Here is a 14,660-nt window from a genome sequence, read left to right on the forward strand (position 1 = left end):
TCTCATTAACTCCTGAAAAAAAAATCAACCCCTCCAAAGATAGAACTTTTTTTTTTTTTTTTTTGGTTTTTTAAAGGGAAGTCTTCAGAATGTTAGTCAACTTATCTATATCATCTCACATCATCTAGATTTGAATTTAGGCCCTCTCACCTCTTCCTTATGCCACTCACCCCATTCTTCTTGTGCTGGTTAGAAATGTAGCCACTGTACAATTAAATAGTCCTAGTAATTCTCAACAGGAACGGTGCCTTTCCAAGGCTGTCCACTGAGTCACCTCAACTCGGAGGAACACCTCTGGCATTTGGGGAGTAGTGGCCACTCAAGAGAAAACTACACCACTACTATCCAAATGCTGGTCCTACTAAGAAAGAAAGATCTAGAAGGAATATTCTCTCGTGGCTTCTCCAGAAGGACTGAGGATGGCATGGTAGTGAAACTAGAGCCAGAAGGGAGTAAGAGGGCACACCGTCTGCTCACCTCTCATATCCAAGGATGGCATTATTCAGATCCTCATTCACTTGAATTAGCTCAACAGTTACATCTTCGTTTTCCACTACCACCAGCAGGTCCATGATCCTCTCCTGCATCTCCCGACCCGTCTTGTAAAGTTTCTGTCAGAAAAAGGAGGTTTCTTCTTCCATACTAGGGATGCTCTTTAAAAACAACTGATACACCAGTCTACATGTATCTATGGATACTTCCATGCTAACACCCAGGGACACTCAGGTTTTTCAACTGCGGACAGTTCATCCTGCTCAACATAGGACAATGAAAGAAGATAGTATAATTTTTCTCTAAAACAACAATGTAGTACACTGGAATGCTGTATGGAAATTCTAGAAGACTGTTTAAATGAGCTATTTGTGGCGCGGGCGGTGGAGGGGGGGGAATGACTTGTTTTATAAATTTTAGTTTTCTCATTATAAATGAAAAATAACCACTTGTCACATCGACCTCCAGAGCTGGCATGAAAATCAAATGAGATGTGTGAGACCAGGAGCTCTGAAACTACAAAGCATAAACGTGCAATGTTGTTGTCATGATTAGTATGGTAGAGGTAGTTAAGAAGCATTTACGGTATGGAGGCATAATTTTACTTCCTGTTACATGTACTTAAGCCTTTCAAGTTTATAGCTACATCACATTCAATATAAACTGAACCAGGATTTAAAAACTCATCGTGGATAATGGCCTTATTTGGACTACTTAAAATCACTGCCTTGAGCCAAGGCATTACCCCACAGCTAGCTTTTCCTCATAAGCATCATAGGCTTCCATAGAACACTTAACCGACTCAGCGGCCCCCAGGCTTAGTCTGGGGAATCTACATTTTTCTTAACAAGCACACCAAAGTGCTTCTGAAGTACCATGACATTTGAAATCTGCTGCCTTGCAACTGACTTCCTTCTACCAAACATCCAATAAACCCAAGGTGCATAGGCTGATATTAGCATCATCTCCATCCATCTTGGCTACATTCTCTTGTGCATTAGCACAGCAGCAGGCAAAAATGCAGGGATGTCTCTGCTCTCACAGCCAGAGCATGAGAACTTGCTTACACATCATGTAATTACACAATCTGACTTCTCAAGAAAGGTGCACCCAAAAAAACGTGTGCTTCACTAAACCATTTAGAATCTCAAACAGTCTATTACGAGACTCCTGACAGGAAATTCAGAAATAAATAAATCAAACTATTACTAACTGGCATTTAGACTCAGACGTAGAAGTCACCACCTCTGCAAAAACATGAAAATACTTAGAAAGTGAAACAAAATAAAAGGAAAGGTGAGGGACTGGAGGGAGGGGATGACAGGTAGATAGTAGATGAGGCATTATACCCACAGTGCCAAGCCAAACAAATTGTCGTATTTATTAATGACTTGATTGCTGTTCATGTACAGTACAACTTTTTTTTTTTTTTTAAGCACAAATGGTCTTATTTGTTAATGACTTGATTGCTGTCCCTATACAGTACAGGGGTGGTCAAAGTTTTTTTTAAATCCCCATATCTTAAATATTTTATGCTATCTAGTCTGAGGCAGCTTTTCAACTCTGCACTGTAACATGAAAAGAAGCCAGGAAAGGAAGTCCCAAAGTAGGTGTGGCCAGTGGTAGGCTGCAGGCAGAGAGATAAGACTTTGGACTCGGTAGACCTCAGGAGGCTCCAACACAGTCATAGGAAACAATGTGTTTGAAGATCCCCAGTGCCTAGTATATGGCAGGGTGTCAATAAATGCATTATCATTGATCGAGGAAGGGTCACTAAAAGATTTCCCGGATAATTAATACGATCTATAACATTTGCACTATTGCTTCGGACCCAGTATCACCAAAAGAAAGACTCTATAGCATCTAACAGACCGCCCCCTCCCCAACAATGAGTGAAATACTTTCTTTTTATTCTTGCTTCCAATGGTACAGAAAGTTTTCCTCTTGTTGCTCACAGAAAGCCTTGCTAGAACAAGGTCAAAATCAAGGAATACAATGGTGTTAGATGCCCAAGACAAAAATGTAGAAATTAATTGAAATGAATTTGCAGCCAGCATCAATAGCCTCAGTCATGTGAAGACCCCCACCTCCCACCCTCTTTGCCCTTTGGAGAGACAGATGGAGAGGAAACATGAAAGGCACATCACATCTCAGCGGGGCTACAAAGAAGAATGTGAAAAAATCTTCAAAAGCCAGCCCACTCTGATCTTCACAACTGATGTCTGTCTCAGAGGAGGGCCACTCCACCTGTAAACAGCATAGATCAAGCACAGCAGACAAAAAAACAAAAACAAAAACAAAAACAAAAACAAACCAAAAACCACAACAACAACAAACAGGGGCCAGAGTGCTCCAAGCAGGCCCTGTGGAGCTCTGGACGCAGGGAGGGGGAAAGAGCGACAGTGGCTAGCGTATGTGTCCATCACAGAACACGGAATTGTCTCTCTACTGTAAAGGCAGAGACAGGCTTCTAAGCTATAGTGCCTTCAACAATTCCAAAGGCTCTGGAGGACAACAAATAACTCATTAAGAGCTTCCTTTTACCCAGCTGGCTCTTCTACTTCCATGGGACACTTAGGACAATTAAGAAAAGAAATCTCTTTACAGGTTCAACACCAACTATAGTCAGTCCACATTTGCCAACAAGGCATGTGCTAAAACAAACAAAAACAAAAATACATAACAACAGCAAACACAGAAAAAGAGAAAAAAAATGGCCAAATAGTCCCTTTGAAAAAGTAAAAACAGGAAATGATATGTGTTCGTGAAGAACTTCCCTAGAAATAATATCTGTATGGCAACATTCCTGTTATCTCCCCACAACACATTTCCTCTGTCACAGCACTCCCCACCCAGCCAGCAAGAGACACACAGCATGCCTCTATCTGTTCAAAAGAAAAAAACTCTCTCACCCTAAAGCCGAACAAACTGTAGACATAACCCTCGCAAACTCATCAATTTATTAACACTCTTTTAACTTCTCCACTCTACGGCTCAACAATCTATTTCTTGAAGATGTTGGTGTTCGGCAACTTCTGTTCTAACTTCTTTTGTCCTGAGGTGTTAATTCTTCAGCAGAGCATTGATGCATACAACTCAACAGATATTTAATTAGCTCCTCTAGTAGAAAAAGCACGCATAGTAAATAACCATATGAAGTACTTCTGTTAGGCAGCTAGTTAAACATTAGCTGCCTTGAAGGTCAGTGAGGATGGATAGGTCCCTGGATCAGCTTAGGACCCCTGTGTTCCTTCTAACACTAATTCAGAGAAAGGGGGGTGTATCACAATTGCCCCTCTTTGGAATTTGAAGTACTGGTAATTAATCACAAGAAACCTCTGTCCTAAATGACTTAGTGCTTGACAATGCCTTTTGATAAGGACAGCAGGAATTTCCCTTGCCTTAGCAAGGCCAGAAACTCCTGAGCAAGGAGAAAATCCTGTTATACAACTTCAGAGAACAGCCTGAAACCAGGATATGAAGGGAAACATGATATTCCTGAAGACATGTTAAGACCACGGAGGGAATAACTACCCCTTTAATGGCATTCATACTTTAGATACTGTTCCTTCCTTTCTAACTCAGAAAGCTTTTTTCCCCTCTTTCCCATTGCCAACACCTGCCAGAATACGAAGCCCGTTTGCCCTGATTACTCTGGGCATTCTCACTGGGTCTGAACCCCTCTACCCCCACCTCCCAAGCAGCTGCTCAGAATTCCATTGCTGATCCTGCTTACTTTCCTGACCTCTAACTCAGAAAGAAGGACTTCCTTTCTCAGCTCCATCTCCCTCCTTCCAGCAACTGCCAACACCTCCAGCTTGTTTGCCCTGCTGTTGGTTTCTCAGACTTCTGAGTTAGTTTTGAAACTCTTCTATCTACAAGGCTAAGACCCTGCAAAAGGGACTCCGTGTTTCTCAATGACACGGTGGTGGATTTAAAAGCAAAGGCCTTAGTCACTGCCTTCTGGTTCCTTCCAAAGAAGCTGAAGACCTGGTTCAGGTCCATGGCAGAAAAGTAACAGTTTAGCCATCAGCAGCCAGTTCTGGATCCCAAGTGAGAAGTGAATTGGTACCAACAAATATTTGCTTGGGAGGGCAGCTTGTTTATTGTGCCATCATTTGCTATATCCTGTGCACAAATCATCCCCTTTCTCACTAGGCAACCTCATCTCTAAAGGGAAGGAGACAGAGCCCAAGACACTAGAAACGTCTGCTCTGTTGAGTTTCTTACAGGTGGTAAAAACAATGAGAACGGCCAAAGGACAACTGTTTTTCATTCTTTTCTTTGCCTTTTTTTTTTTTTTTTTCTTCCAGGTTCTTTTCCTCAGCTGGTTTACAAATTATCTTTCCAGGATCAAATTTTAGTTTCCCATGATCTTATATTTCTCCAATAGGCTAATCCAAAGCTTTCTCTACTTATATTTTCAAAATATTAGCTCCCCTTATTCTTCTCTTCTGTCCTACAGAGGCCAGGCAAAACAAGAAAAGAAAAACCACTAAGTATGGTGGCACATACCTGTGACTCTACTCAAGAAGCTGAGGCTGGAGGGCTATGAGAGCAAGGCCAAACTGGCCAGCACCACAAGACCTTGTCTTAAAAATGGAAAAAGGAAGAAAAGAAAAAGGGGCATTGAGGGGTGGGGGCGGGGGGGGGGTGGGGTTGCTCAGAAAGGGGAAGTACCAAGAAGAAAACTAGCTGTTCAGGGGAAGAGCAAAGTGCCCAAAGCCAAGTGCACAATGCCCAGGAAGCAAATACAGGACAGATACATTGCAATTCTTGCTTCCCGTGCCCAGATCAGACACATTGAAATCAGACTGACTGCAGACTGTCAAGTCCCACACTCTATACTGCAAAAGGAATGCAGTCTCAACCCTGTGAAGGTCTAAGTCCACAGAAAGACAGCAGTAAGGAGAGGAGGGGCAGAAGAGCTACCTTAGAGTCTCAGGAAGTAGGGGAGCGTTGTGAGTCAGCCCAGCCTCGGGATCTAATGCTTAACATGGACGGAAAGAACAGGAAGGACCTTCCAGGTAAAAGGATAGGGAGAACCAGTTCCAAACGAATGAAGCTGCCATTCAAATGTGAGGAGAAGCACAGAAAACAGGAGCTCCTAATGCTAGCTAACAGTCACCAGTGATGTGTACAGCACGAAAGGCCCAACCCAAAGGGTTTGAGTGGAGACTTCTATTTGCTGACCACTCTCCTTCTGTTTGTCTTCCACGTCCAAGGACCACACATACCACCCTCTTCTATTCTGTTGGCTGCATCATTAGTGCTCCATGGCCACTGGTTTCTGATAGAGTTCAGTAAACTAGGCATACTGGCAGTTGATGGGAGGAAGGGATGAGGGTATGGTCTTGATATTAGATGTGTGCACTTCTGCCAATGGTGCCAATGGTGCCAATGTGCTCAGGACACCCTCTACATATAATTCCTTGCTGTTAATTCTTCTCTCACTGAAATTCTCATCTTCTCTGATGACCACCTAGACCAGTGGTTCCCAACATGGGGGTCGTGACCATTTGGGGTCACATACCAGATATCTTGGATATCAGATATTTACATTATTACTCATAATAGCAGTGGAATTACAGCTATGAAGTAGCAATGGAAATAATTTTATGGTTGGGGTCACCACAATATGAGGAACTGTATTAAAAGGTTACAGTATTAGGAAAGTTGAGAAACCACTGACCTAGGCTCATGCTGAGCCTCCAGAATCTCCGGTAGTTTCTATGAAGGTGGCCAATCAGGAAGTAGAGCTTATTATCCATTACCCAGGGTTCATGTGCTACTGGTCCCCACAGTTCAGACAGGTGTAAGAAAATTTGAAACAGTAAAAAATAAAAATCGAAAGAATCACTTTTCAGCTACAGTCAATCTTGGTTATACTATCTTTAAACATAGTCTCCCAGTCATTTCTCTCCATAGATGATTACATCCAGTTCATTGTTTTAGATTAACCATAGTGGATGATTAGAAAAAAGAAAGTTAACTAGATTAAAAAATATTTGGAAAAAGAAATAAGAAATAATTAAGAACAGCCCAGGTGATGGTGGAACGTGCCTTTAATCCCAGCAATCCCAGCACTTGGGAGGCAGAGGCAGTCAGATCTCTGTGAGTTTGAGGCCAGCCTGGTCTACAGAGTGAATTCCAGGGCAGCCAGGGCTACACAAAGAAACCCTACCTAGAAAAACAATGTTGCCCCCTCAAAAAAAAAAAAAAAGAAAAAGAAAGAAGAACGAAAGAAAAGAAAAAAAGAGAAATTAAGCAGTGTTGTTCACACCAGATTGTTAATGTATTGTTTACAAAAACATAGGAAGAAAATTAAAGTTAAACGCTTTTTAAGCAAGCTGATCTGTGTCAGAACTGAGCATGGGCTGGATTCTAATGCTGATTCATCACCTAAGTGTCCTTGCTATGCAGAGAAATACACAGCCCTGAGCTCTGGCATCAGAACAACAACCAACAATCATACTTGAAAACCACTACACATCTACACCCACAGACAGAGACAAAAAGACTTTTGTTCCTAATGGAATAACATATAGAACTCAAATCACATACTTAAATGGAGTGTTTTGGTGTATATTTTTATTCAAGGCTTATTTGCCATGGATGGGTGAGAACACGAGAGGAAAGTCATAAGTCACTTCAATTTGAGGCTTGGAACAGGCTTCAGAAGATCATACAAAATAGGAATATTGCTGTAGTAATTGTTTAAAATTGCTATGTGCAACATACCCTTTTACTCTGATATTTGTTTTTAAATTTTAATTTAACACACTTGTTAGCAACACAAGCTACAAATTTTATGTCTAAAAATGGGCCAATTATGTTTCTCTTTAAGGGATTACTACATATGAACTCCAATGATTGATTTCTCTTTTATTCTCCTACACTAATAGGATGCCACTAATGTTATTTTTGTTATTAAATATCATGTAAGCTCTTCATTTCATACAAATAGCAGAAGTTCAATGAGAGTAAAGAACTCCAAGAATGCTGAGCAAAATGATGCAATGCTCCTAAATAAAATATGCCTACATTGGTGATTGAAATTAATGGCTTGAGCCAAGCAAGTAACCTCAGCATTTAGAAGGCTGAGGCAGGAGGACTGCTATAAGTTTGGCAGGCTGGGCTTCACAGCAAATACAAGGATAGCTTGGAATATAAGGTAAGATCCTGTTTTTTTGTTTGTTTTGTTTGTTTTGAAAATTATTTGTTGCTCTAAGTTATATTATTCTTATGTTTTGTTTTATATATTTAGCAAGCAGAAATTCTTTGGTTCAATAAGTTTGCAGATGTTGGATTAAGTGGCTTTTTAAAAAATGTCATAATAGCTGGGTGGCAGTGGCACACGCCTTTAATCTCAACACTCGGGAGGCAGAGCCAGGTGGAGCTCTGTGAGTTCGAAGCCAGCCTGATCTACAGAGTGAGATCCAGGACAGGAACCAAAACTACACAGAGAAACCCTGTCTCAAAAAAAATGGAAAAAAAAAGTCATAATATATAACTTTATAAATTTTTAAAAAGATAAATATAGTAGGTTATTTTGAAGCAAGGTCTCACTGTATAGCCTTGGCTGGCCTGAAATTCACTATGTTGACCAGGCTGGCTTTCAACTCACAGAGATCCACCTGTCTCTACCTCCCAACTGCTGGGATTTAAAGGCACGCACCACTATGTCAGACAAAGCTGGTTTTGCAAACTTTCATCTATATATCATTTTTAAAAAATCATTTATACCAAATGAAAGGCTTTTTAAATTGTTTTCTAAAATTCGGTCTTTCTTTCCTAGAATTAATGCCAACAGAAGGATCTTTTAAAATTGGATATGGCTGCATAGCTTCTCAGTTTCTATGCTCATTCATTTATTTTTGAGATTAGGTCGCTTATTCTATGGCCCAGGTTGATCTTAAACTCACTACACAAGCCATTCTGGTCCCAACTGGAGATATTTCTGCCTCAGCCAACAAACTGCTGGGTTCATAGGCCTGCAGCCACTCATAGCCAGTTTATATACTTTTAGTGACTCTTTCTGGAAATCTGACTACTCTCCCTTCAGGGCATAACATGATGTCCCTGGTGAAACAGAAAAGAGATATATCTCATCTCATCTAGAACTTGATGCTCCCAAAATGGGAGTTGAAATCATCGTATAGTTATATAACTGACAGATAGCATAAGCTCATGTCCATTAATGGGGGGAGGGGTCTTATGGACCGTTAGAGGGGTGGAGATTCCTTTGTTTAATTTTTATAAAAATACTTAAGGAAATATGTGGAAGATTCATTTTCTTTTAAACTTGTGTGTGTGTGTGTGTGTGTGTAAAATGTTTCTAGGTGGCAACCATGATTGGGACACATAGTCTTTTTTCCTACTGCTGACAATAATCCAGAAGATCAGCTACCACTGTATTACAGTCAGCATCATCCCATGTAAAATACTCAAATGCTGAAAACCAGTACCAACTACATCCTGCAGCCTTGAAATTCTCTCAGCATGGGTCAGCAGACAATGCCCAACAGCTGGCAAAGAGCCTCCCATAGGATATAAGAGGTAACAAACAGAATATGTAAGGAAGAGTTCACACTACAGATAGAAAGGCAGCTTTAAAAGTGAAACAGAGGATCAAACAACCACAACAAAAAATTGACACTGCTATAAAAATCAACACAGGGTTTTAAACAAAAAGGTAATAATTAAAATAATGCATTTAGTGGGGAAAGCTGATTAGGGAAACTGGTGCATAAGTTTTCAAGAAGCATTACATCAAATACAGAATTTTTACCAAGAACCATAGCTCAAACAAATGAAGAAAAGTTTAAAATAAGAGAGATAATAAAATCCAACTGGAAATCTTATTGTCTAAAACACTGTGGAAGACTAGAAAGAATGGAACATAGATGAAATATCTTTGGTTAAAAACTAAATAGTTCCTAGAATCAAAAATAACACCTAAGGCTGATAAGGACCTAGAAACTATCAAGTAGGATAATACGGGAGTTATACATGTATGCACACACACAAACATCTGTTCACAGCCTAACAGTGAAATACCAAAATTATTAAAGGGAAGAGAAGCCATAAAATGGAAACAGAAAAAAAAAAAAAAAACAAAAAACTAATCATATTATGAAACAAATGAGGAGGAATCAGAGCTTGAAGATTATTCTCATCAATATCATAGGATGCAGGAGAATGATGGAACATCTACTTCCAAGGACTCATGGGAAAGAATGCTATGCTTGGAATCTATCCAGCTAAATTAACTGGCATTCAACATAAAACAAAAAATATTCCAGGATATGCAAGTACTCGAAGTTTACTCCTAGGAGGGGGTATGCTTCAGTAGGTAACACCACCACAGAAATTGAGGAGTGGGGATCTGAGAAGAGGAAAACACCAGGAGGTTCTGAACTGTCTGGAAAGACTTAGGAACTGACTCCACCCCTCACCCCACTGCCTCTTAAACCAATAAGGGTTAAATGGAATTATTTATCTGATGGTTTCATTTTGTTATATGAGAGTCTTGCCATGTTGCTCAGGTAGTCTTGAACTCCGGGACTCAAGAGATCATCTGCCTCGGCCTCTTAAGTGGTAGTATTACATCCATGAACCATTGTGCCTTAGTACAATTAATAAATACTAAAAATTAAAATTTATAATTAAAAAAGGCAGTAGAGGGAAGGGGAACATACATAGGCACATAAGTAGAAAAAAAGTGTAGGATAACCATCCAGCCACTCATGTGTGTTCAGGTACTAAATGACCAGGTATCTGCTCCTCCACAGCTAAGTACTCTTTATATCCACATTTTCACCTAAAATAGTGTCTTCCCCACTCACAATCATACCACAGACTGACATATTTTTATCCTGGTACTTGTAATACTTTACTATCTTGTTTACAAACCAACCTAGCCAAGGCCTAGGACAGCCCCTTCATTTCTACACCTCTAACTACAACACAACTACTCAGAGTTTGTGGAGCAGATGGACATAAGGCAATTTTACATTCAAATGTAAGTCTGGATTGCATAGGACCGAGCGATAAATTACAGTAAATTATCTTTTATAAAAGGGCTAGGGCTGATCATGTTTGTTACTACTGTATTTCTGACAAAATGATTACTGTATCTTTTCATGAAGTTTATAAATCAAAGGAATCCAAGATGTAAGGGGAGGGGCCATTAGATGCTATTAACAAGCCTTCCATCTCCAACGTTCAAAGTTCCTCAGAAAATGACTTTTCAGAACTCATTGCTTGTTTGTCCTTGGCCTCATACCTGCAGAAGCTCTATGTCTTCATGATTTTCAGACCCAGGAATGTTCTCCATCAATATGGCAGTCATCACTTTCACATTCATTTTCACCATGTCCAATTCACTATGCAGTTTTCCGATCTGTGGAGAGCAATGTGACCTCCAGTCATTAAGGGTGACACACAGTCAGCTGTCTTGCTTCCTGCCCACAGGACCAACGCTGGAGATCAAATGTCTTTGCAAAATGTAATGTTTTCAAACATACAGAGGTTTACCTCAGCATATGTATAATTATTTTACAAATTATGCCCTGTTGTTTCCTGAGTAGACTTGGCATTTCTTAAAAGAAATCCACAGATATGCCTCAGGAAAGTGACTGATGATAAAACACAATGATCTGAACCAGTATGGATAAAGTAGAAAATACGAAGTAACAGAAGTTAATAGGAACCTGGAAAAAAATAAGAGATGCCATCACGTATTATCCAGTTTCTGGCAAACAATAAGAAAAGAAAAAGACAAGAAAAGGAGGTGTAGTTTTAAAGTTATTATGGTATTATAAGAGGAAAGATAAAAAGAAAAACACTTTTTTAAAAATGGTTTAAATCCTAACAGGAAGTAATCACGTGGCTTTTTAATACAAGAAACTGAACAATATTAATATGAAACCTTCAAGTTAATATAAAGTCTTCAACAATAGCTATTTAATACAAAGATATAAATGAGCATCATAAATAATTGTACTCATTTAAGTCTCTTATGAACAGAGACTAAGGAGAAAATGCAACTCATTTAGTACAATTAACATAGGTAATAAGACAACTGGCTACTAGGATCTCTGAAATGAGAAGAAACAAGAGTCAGTGGGTGGACCCCAGACGTAGTCCATAGCCTCTACTGGTCAACATTCTTTTCTATAAAAAAAATTATTTATTTACTTATTTTTCTTTTTTCTTTTCTTTTTTTATTATTAAGAAATTTTCTATTCATTTTACATACCAACCACAGATCCCCCCTCCTCCCCCCCCAGCTTTTCCCCCCAATCCATCCCCCATTCCCACCTCCTCCAAGGCAAGGTCTCCCATGGAGAGTCAGCAGAGCCTGGGACATTCAGTTGAGGCTCTGCTGACTCCCAAGCCCCTCCCAAGCCCCTCCTCCCTGCACCAAGGCTGCACAAGGTATGTATGTATGTATGTATGTATGTATGTATTTATTTTGTGTGTGTGTGTGTGTGTGCACGCACATGCATGTACATGCACTCGTGTATTTAAGTAGTAGGAGGACCCCTTTTGGGAGCTGGTCCTTTCCATCTACAATGTGGGTTGCAGGCATTCAGCTGAAGTCACCAGGCTTGGTGGAAAGCAACTTTACCTGCCAAGCCATCTCACTGGCCCCCAAGCACAATTTTTAAATGTGTGAGCACTGAATTCAGACAAACTCATTAGGCTAATTCTGAATAGAAATAAACCATGATGACACAGTTTCCCTAAGTGGCAGTCCGTCATCCCACAGTAAAAGAAGGGGATACATAGGCATGCAGCCTATGCCTGCCACCCCAACACATGGGAGGCAGAGGCAAGGGGATTATCAAGAGTTGTAGGCTAGTGTGGGATACACGGTGAGTTTCAGGCCAGAAGAAGCACAGAGGACACCTCATCTCAGAAAGCAAAATAAAGATGATACTTAATTGAGGGTTGTGTTACATGGCATTTTTGCTTCATAATGTTCTTAAGAAAACTCAAACTGTAAGTACGATGCTTCGAAAAAGACATGAATAAATACAGTTGTCAGTGTTGTTACCTGTTCTGGGACTAATGAAATAGTCGGGTTCTTGGGAGCTATTATAGAAGAAAGAGCGGGTGCAGTCGGGACAGGTGTTGGTCGTTTTGGTGAGAGCTGAGCAGCCTATCGGTATAAATAAGGAAGCATTATGACATGAATTAACAAAGCAACCTCAAGCCTGGCTCCCAGTCAGCTGACTCAAGCACTCTCATATAAAGTCCAGGGTAGTTGGTGTTAGCTCAAAGTTCATCATTGGGCACAACTCGTCCAACATTTGGAGAAGAGCTCTACACAAATGGCATGCTGTGACATAGGAGGTGTTCATAAATTAGGCTAATTAATGAAATGACTAGTTGATAAAGTCCTCTTGGTTTTCACCAAGGCACCGTATGATGAACTGCCATGAGAAATTACGGTTGTCCCTTTTCTGTGTTGTTAAAAATGGCAAACCAACTCATGAGAAGTCGTTTTAACCCCTACAGCTACTAAGTCTTCGCCTCCATCAAGGAATAGTTCCCCAGATCAGGCCTGATCTGTCTCTGTGAGTGTACAGCCACAGTGGCCTGCCATGAGCACAATGTTTTAGGTCCATGCTTCTCAACATCATTGTGCATAGAAACACCGAGAACCTTCTCAGAAAGAAGATTCCAGCATGGTATACAAACTAAGCCTCAAATCACACTGTGAGTGGTGAAGCCTAAAACCCAGGTTATTTTATGAGATGCAGACATATCCTAATAAATTCACATTTCTGCTAAGCTGCCTGAACTAGCATTATCCCTTTCAATATGAAAAGACCCAAGCAACATATATTACTCTACACGCATCCAAAAAAGGTCTCTTACCTCCTGCCTTGTCTCAGCCTCTGTAGCCGAAGGTGGGAATTGAACCCCTTTCTTTAACAGGTCAAGGTACACTTCTTTCACTTCACTTACATCCACACCTCCCGGGAAGCCCTGTGACCAAGTCTAAATCCAAGAGATAGAAAGTTCAGAGTGAAAAAAAAAAAAAAAAAAGCAAAACACAATACTTCTTAAAGCTTATTATGGAAAATGAAGAATTGAAAAATATGTACTCTATTCAGAAAGAAAAAGCTAGTTTTGAATATTGTGGACATAATGGCCCTTTTCAAAAGACAGAATGGCCATTTTTGCAGGCTAGAATAATAGTATAAAAGTGTTTTGAATCATCAGACTCCCATGCTTCACTATCTTGACAAGCCCTGGGATTAATACTATTAATCATCTACTGCTGCCCTAAATCTAAAAATGTAAACATTCTAAAATCCTATCAGTAGCTTTTCTGCCAAACAACCCTAGAACATAATTTCTATATCTGCAGAATGAATATATACATCATTACCTTTCCCATGTGACATATAGTAGAAACTGAAAAAGAAGTAGGGAAATGACCACCTGTTCTTCAGCAGAAGGACACTATTCAATGTCAGGAAATATTACTCCACAGAAGCCTTAACACATGCAGCTGGGATGTAGCTCCCTTGGTAGAAATCTTGCCTAGCATGTATAAATCACTGGGCTCAATCCTCATTACTGTATAAACTGGGTACTTGGGAGGTGGATGCTGTCAGATGTTCTGTATTCTGTGGGATGTTCTGTGATTGGTTGATAAATAAAAAGCTAATTGGCTAATAACCAGGCAGGAAATGTAGGTGAGATAAGCAGATAAGGAGAATTCTGGGAAGAGGAAGAGGAAGGCTGAGTCAGGAGACGCTAGCCTGCTGTCCAGGGAGCAGCATGTAATGGCACACAGGTAAAGCCATGGAACACATGGCGACATGACATATAGATGAACAGAAATGGGCTGAGTTTAAGTGCAAGAACTACAGTAGTTAGCCTGAACTAATGGCCAAGCAGTTTTTTTGGGTCTTTACTTTTTTGTGTGTTTACTTGGGTCTGAGTGGCTACAAACTGGGCGGGGCACAGGAAGTCTTCAGCTACAGGTGGAGGCTGGAACATCAGAAGCTCAAGATCATTCTTGGTTACACAGAGAGTTAGAGGCCAACCTGGGCTAGAGAGAGACCATGTCGCACAGAAAGAGAGAGTGAGAGAGAGAGAGAGAGAGAGAGAGAGAGAGAGAGAGCGAGCTTTATGCTTTAATC

At 40.3% G+C, this 14,660-nt stretch overlaps 1 protein-coding gene across 3 annotated transcripts in view; it reads right to left on the reverse strand.

Annotated features, from left to right (window-relative positions):
- Tom1l1 (target of myb1 like 1 membrane trafficking protein) overlaps positions 1-14,660 on the reverse strand; it is a 47,029-nt gene that overhangs the window by 19,852 nt on the left and 12,517 nt on the right. For all 3 annotated transcript variants that reach the window (XM_036196288.1, XM_036196287.1, XM_036196289.1), the window contains exons 5-8: positions 13,384-13,506; positions 12,557-12,661; positions 10,781-10,897; positions 478-611 (exon numbers count right to left, since the gene is read on the reverse strand). In XM_036196288.1, coding sequence (XP_036052181.1) covers positions 478-611; positions 10,781-10,897; positions 12,557-12,661; positions 13,384-13,506 — 479 coding nt within the window. The remainder of the gene's footprint in view (positions 1-477; positions 612-10,780; positions 10,898-12,556; positions 12,662-13,383; positions 13,507-14,660) is intronic.

Source organism: Onychomys torridus, chromosome 8 (genome assembly GCF_903995425.1).
Source record: "Onychomys torridus chromosome 8, mOncTor1.1, whole genome shotgun sequence".
NCBI lineage: Eukaryota > Metazoa > Chordata > Mammalia > Rodentia > Cricetidae > Onychomys > Onychomys torridus.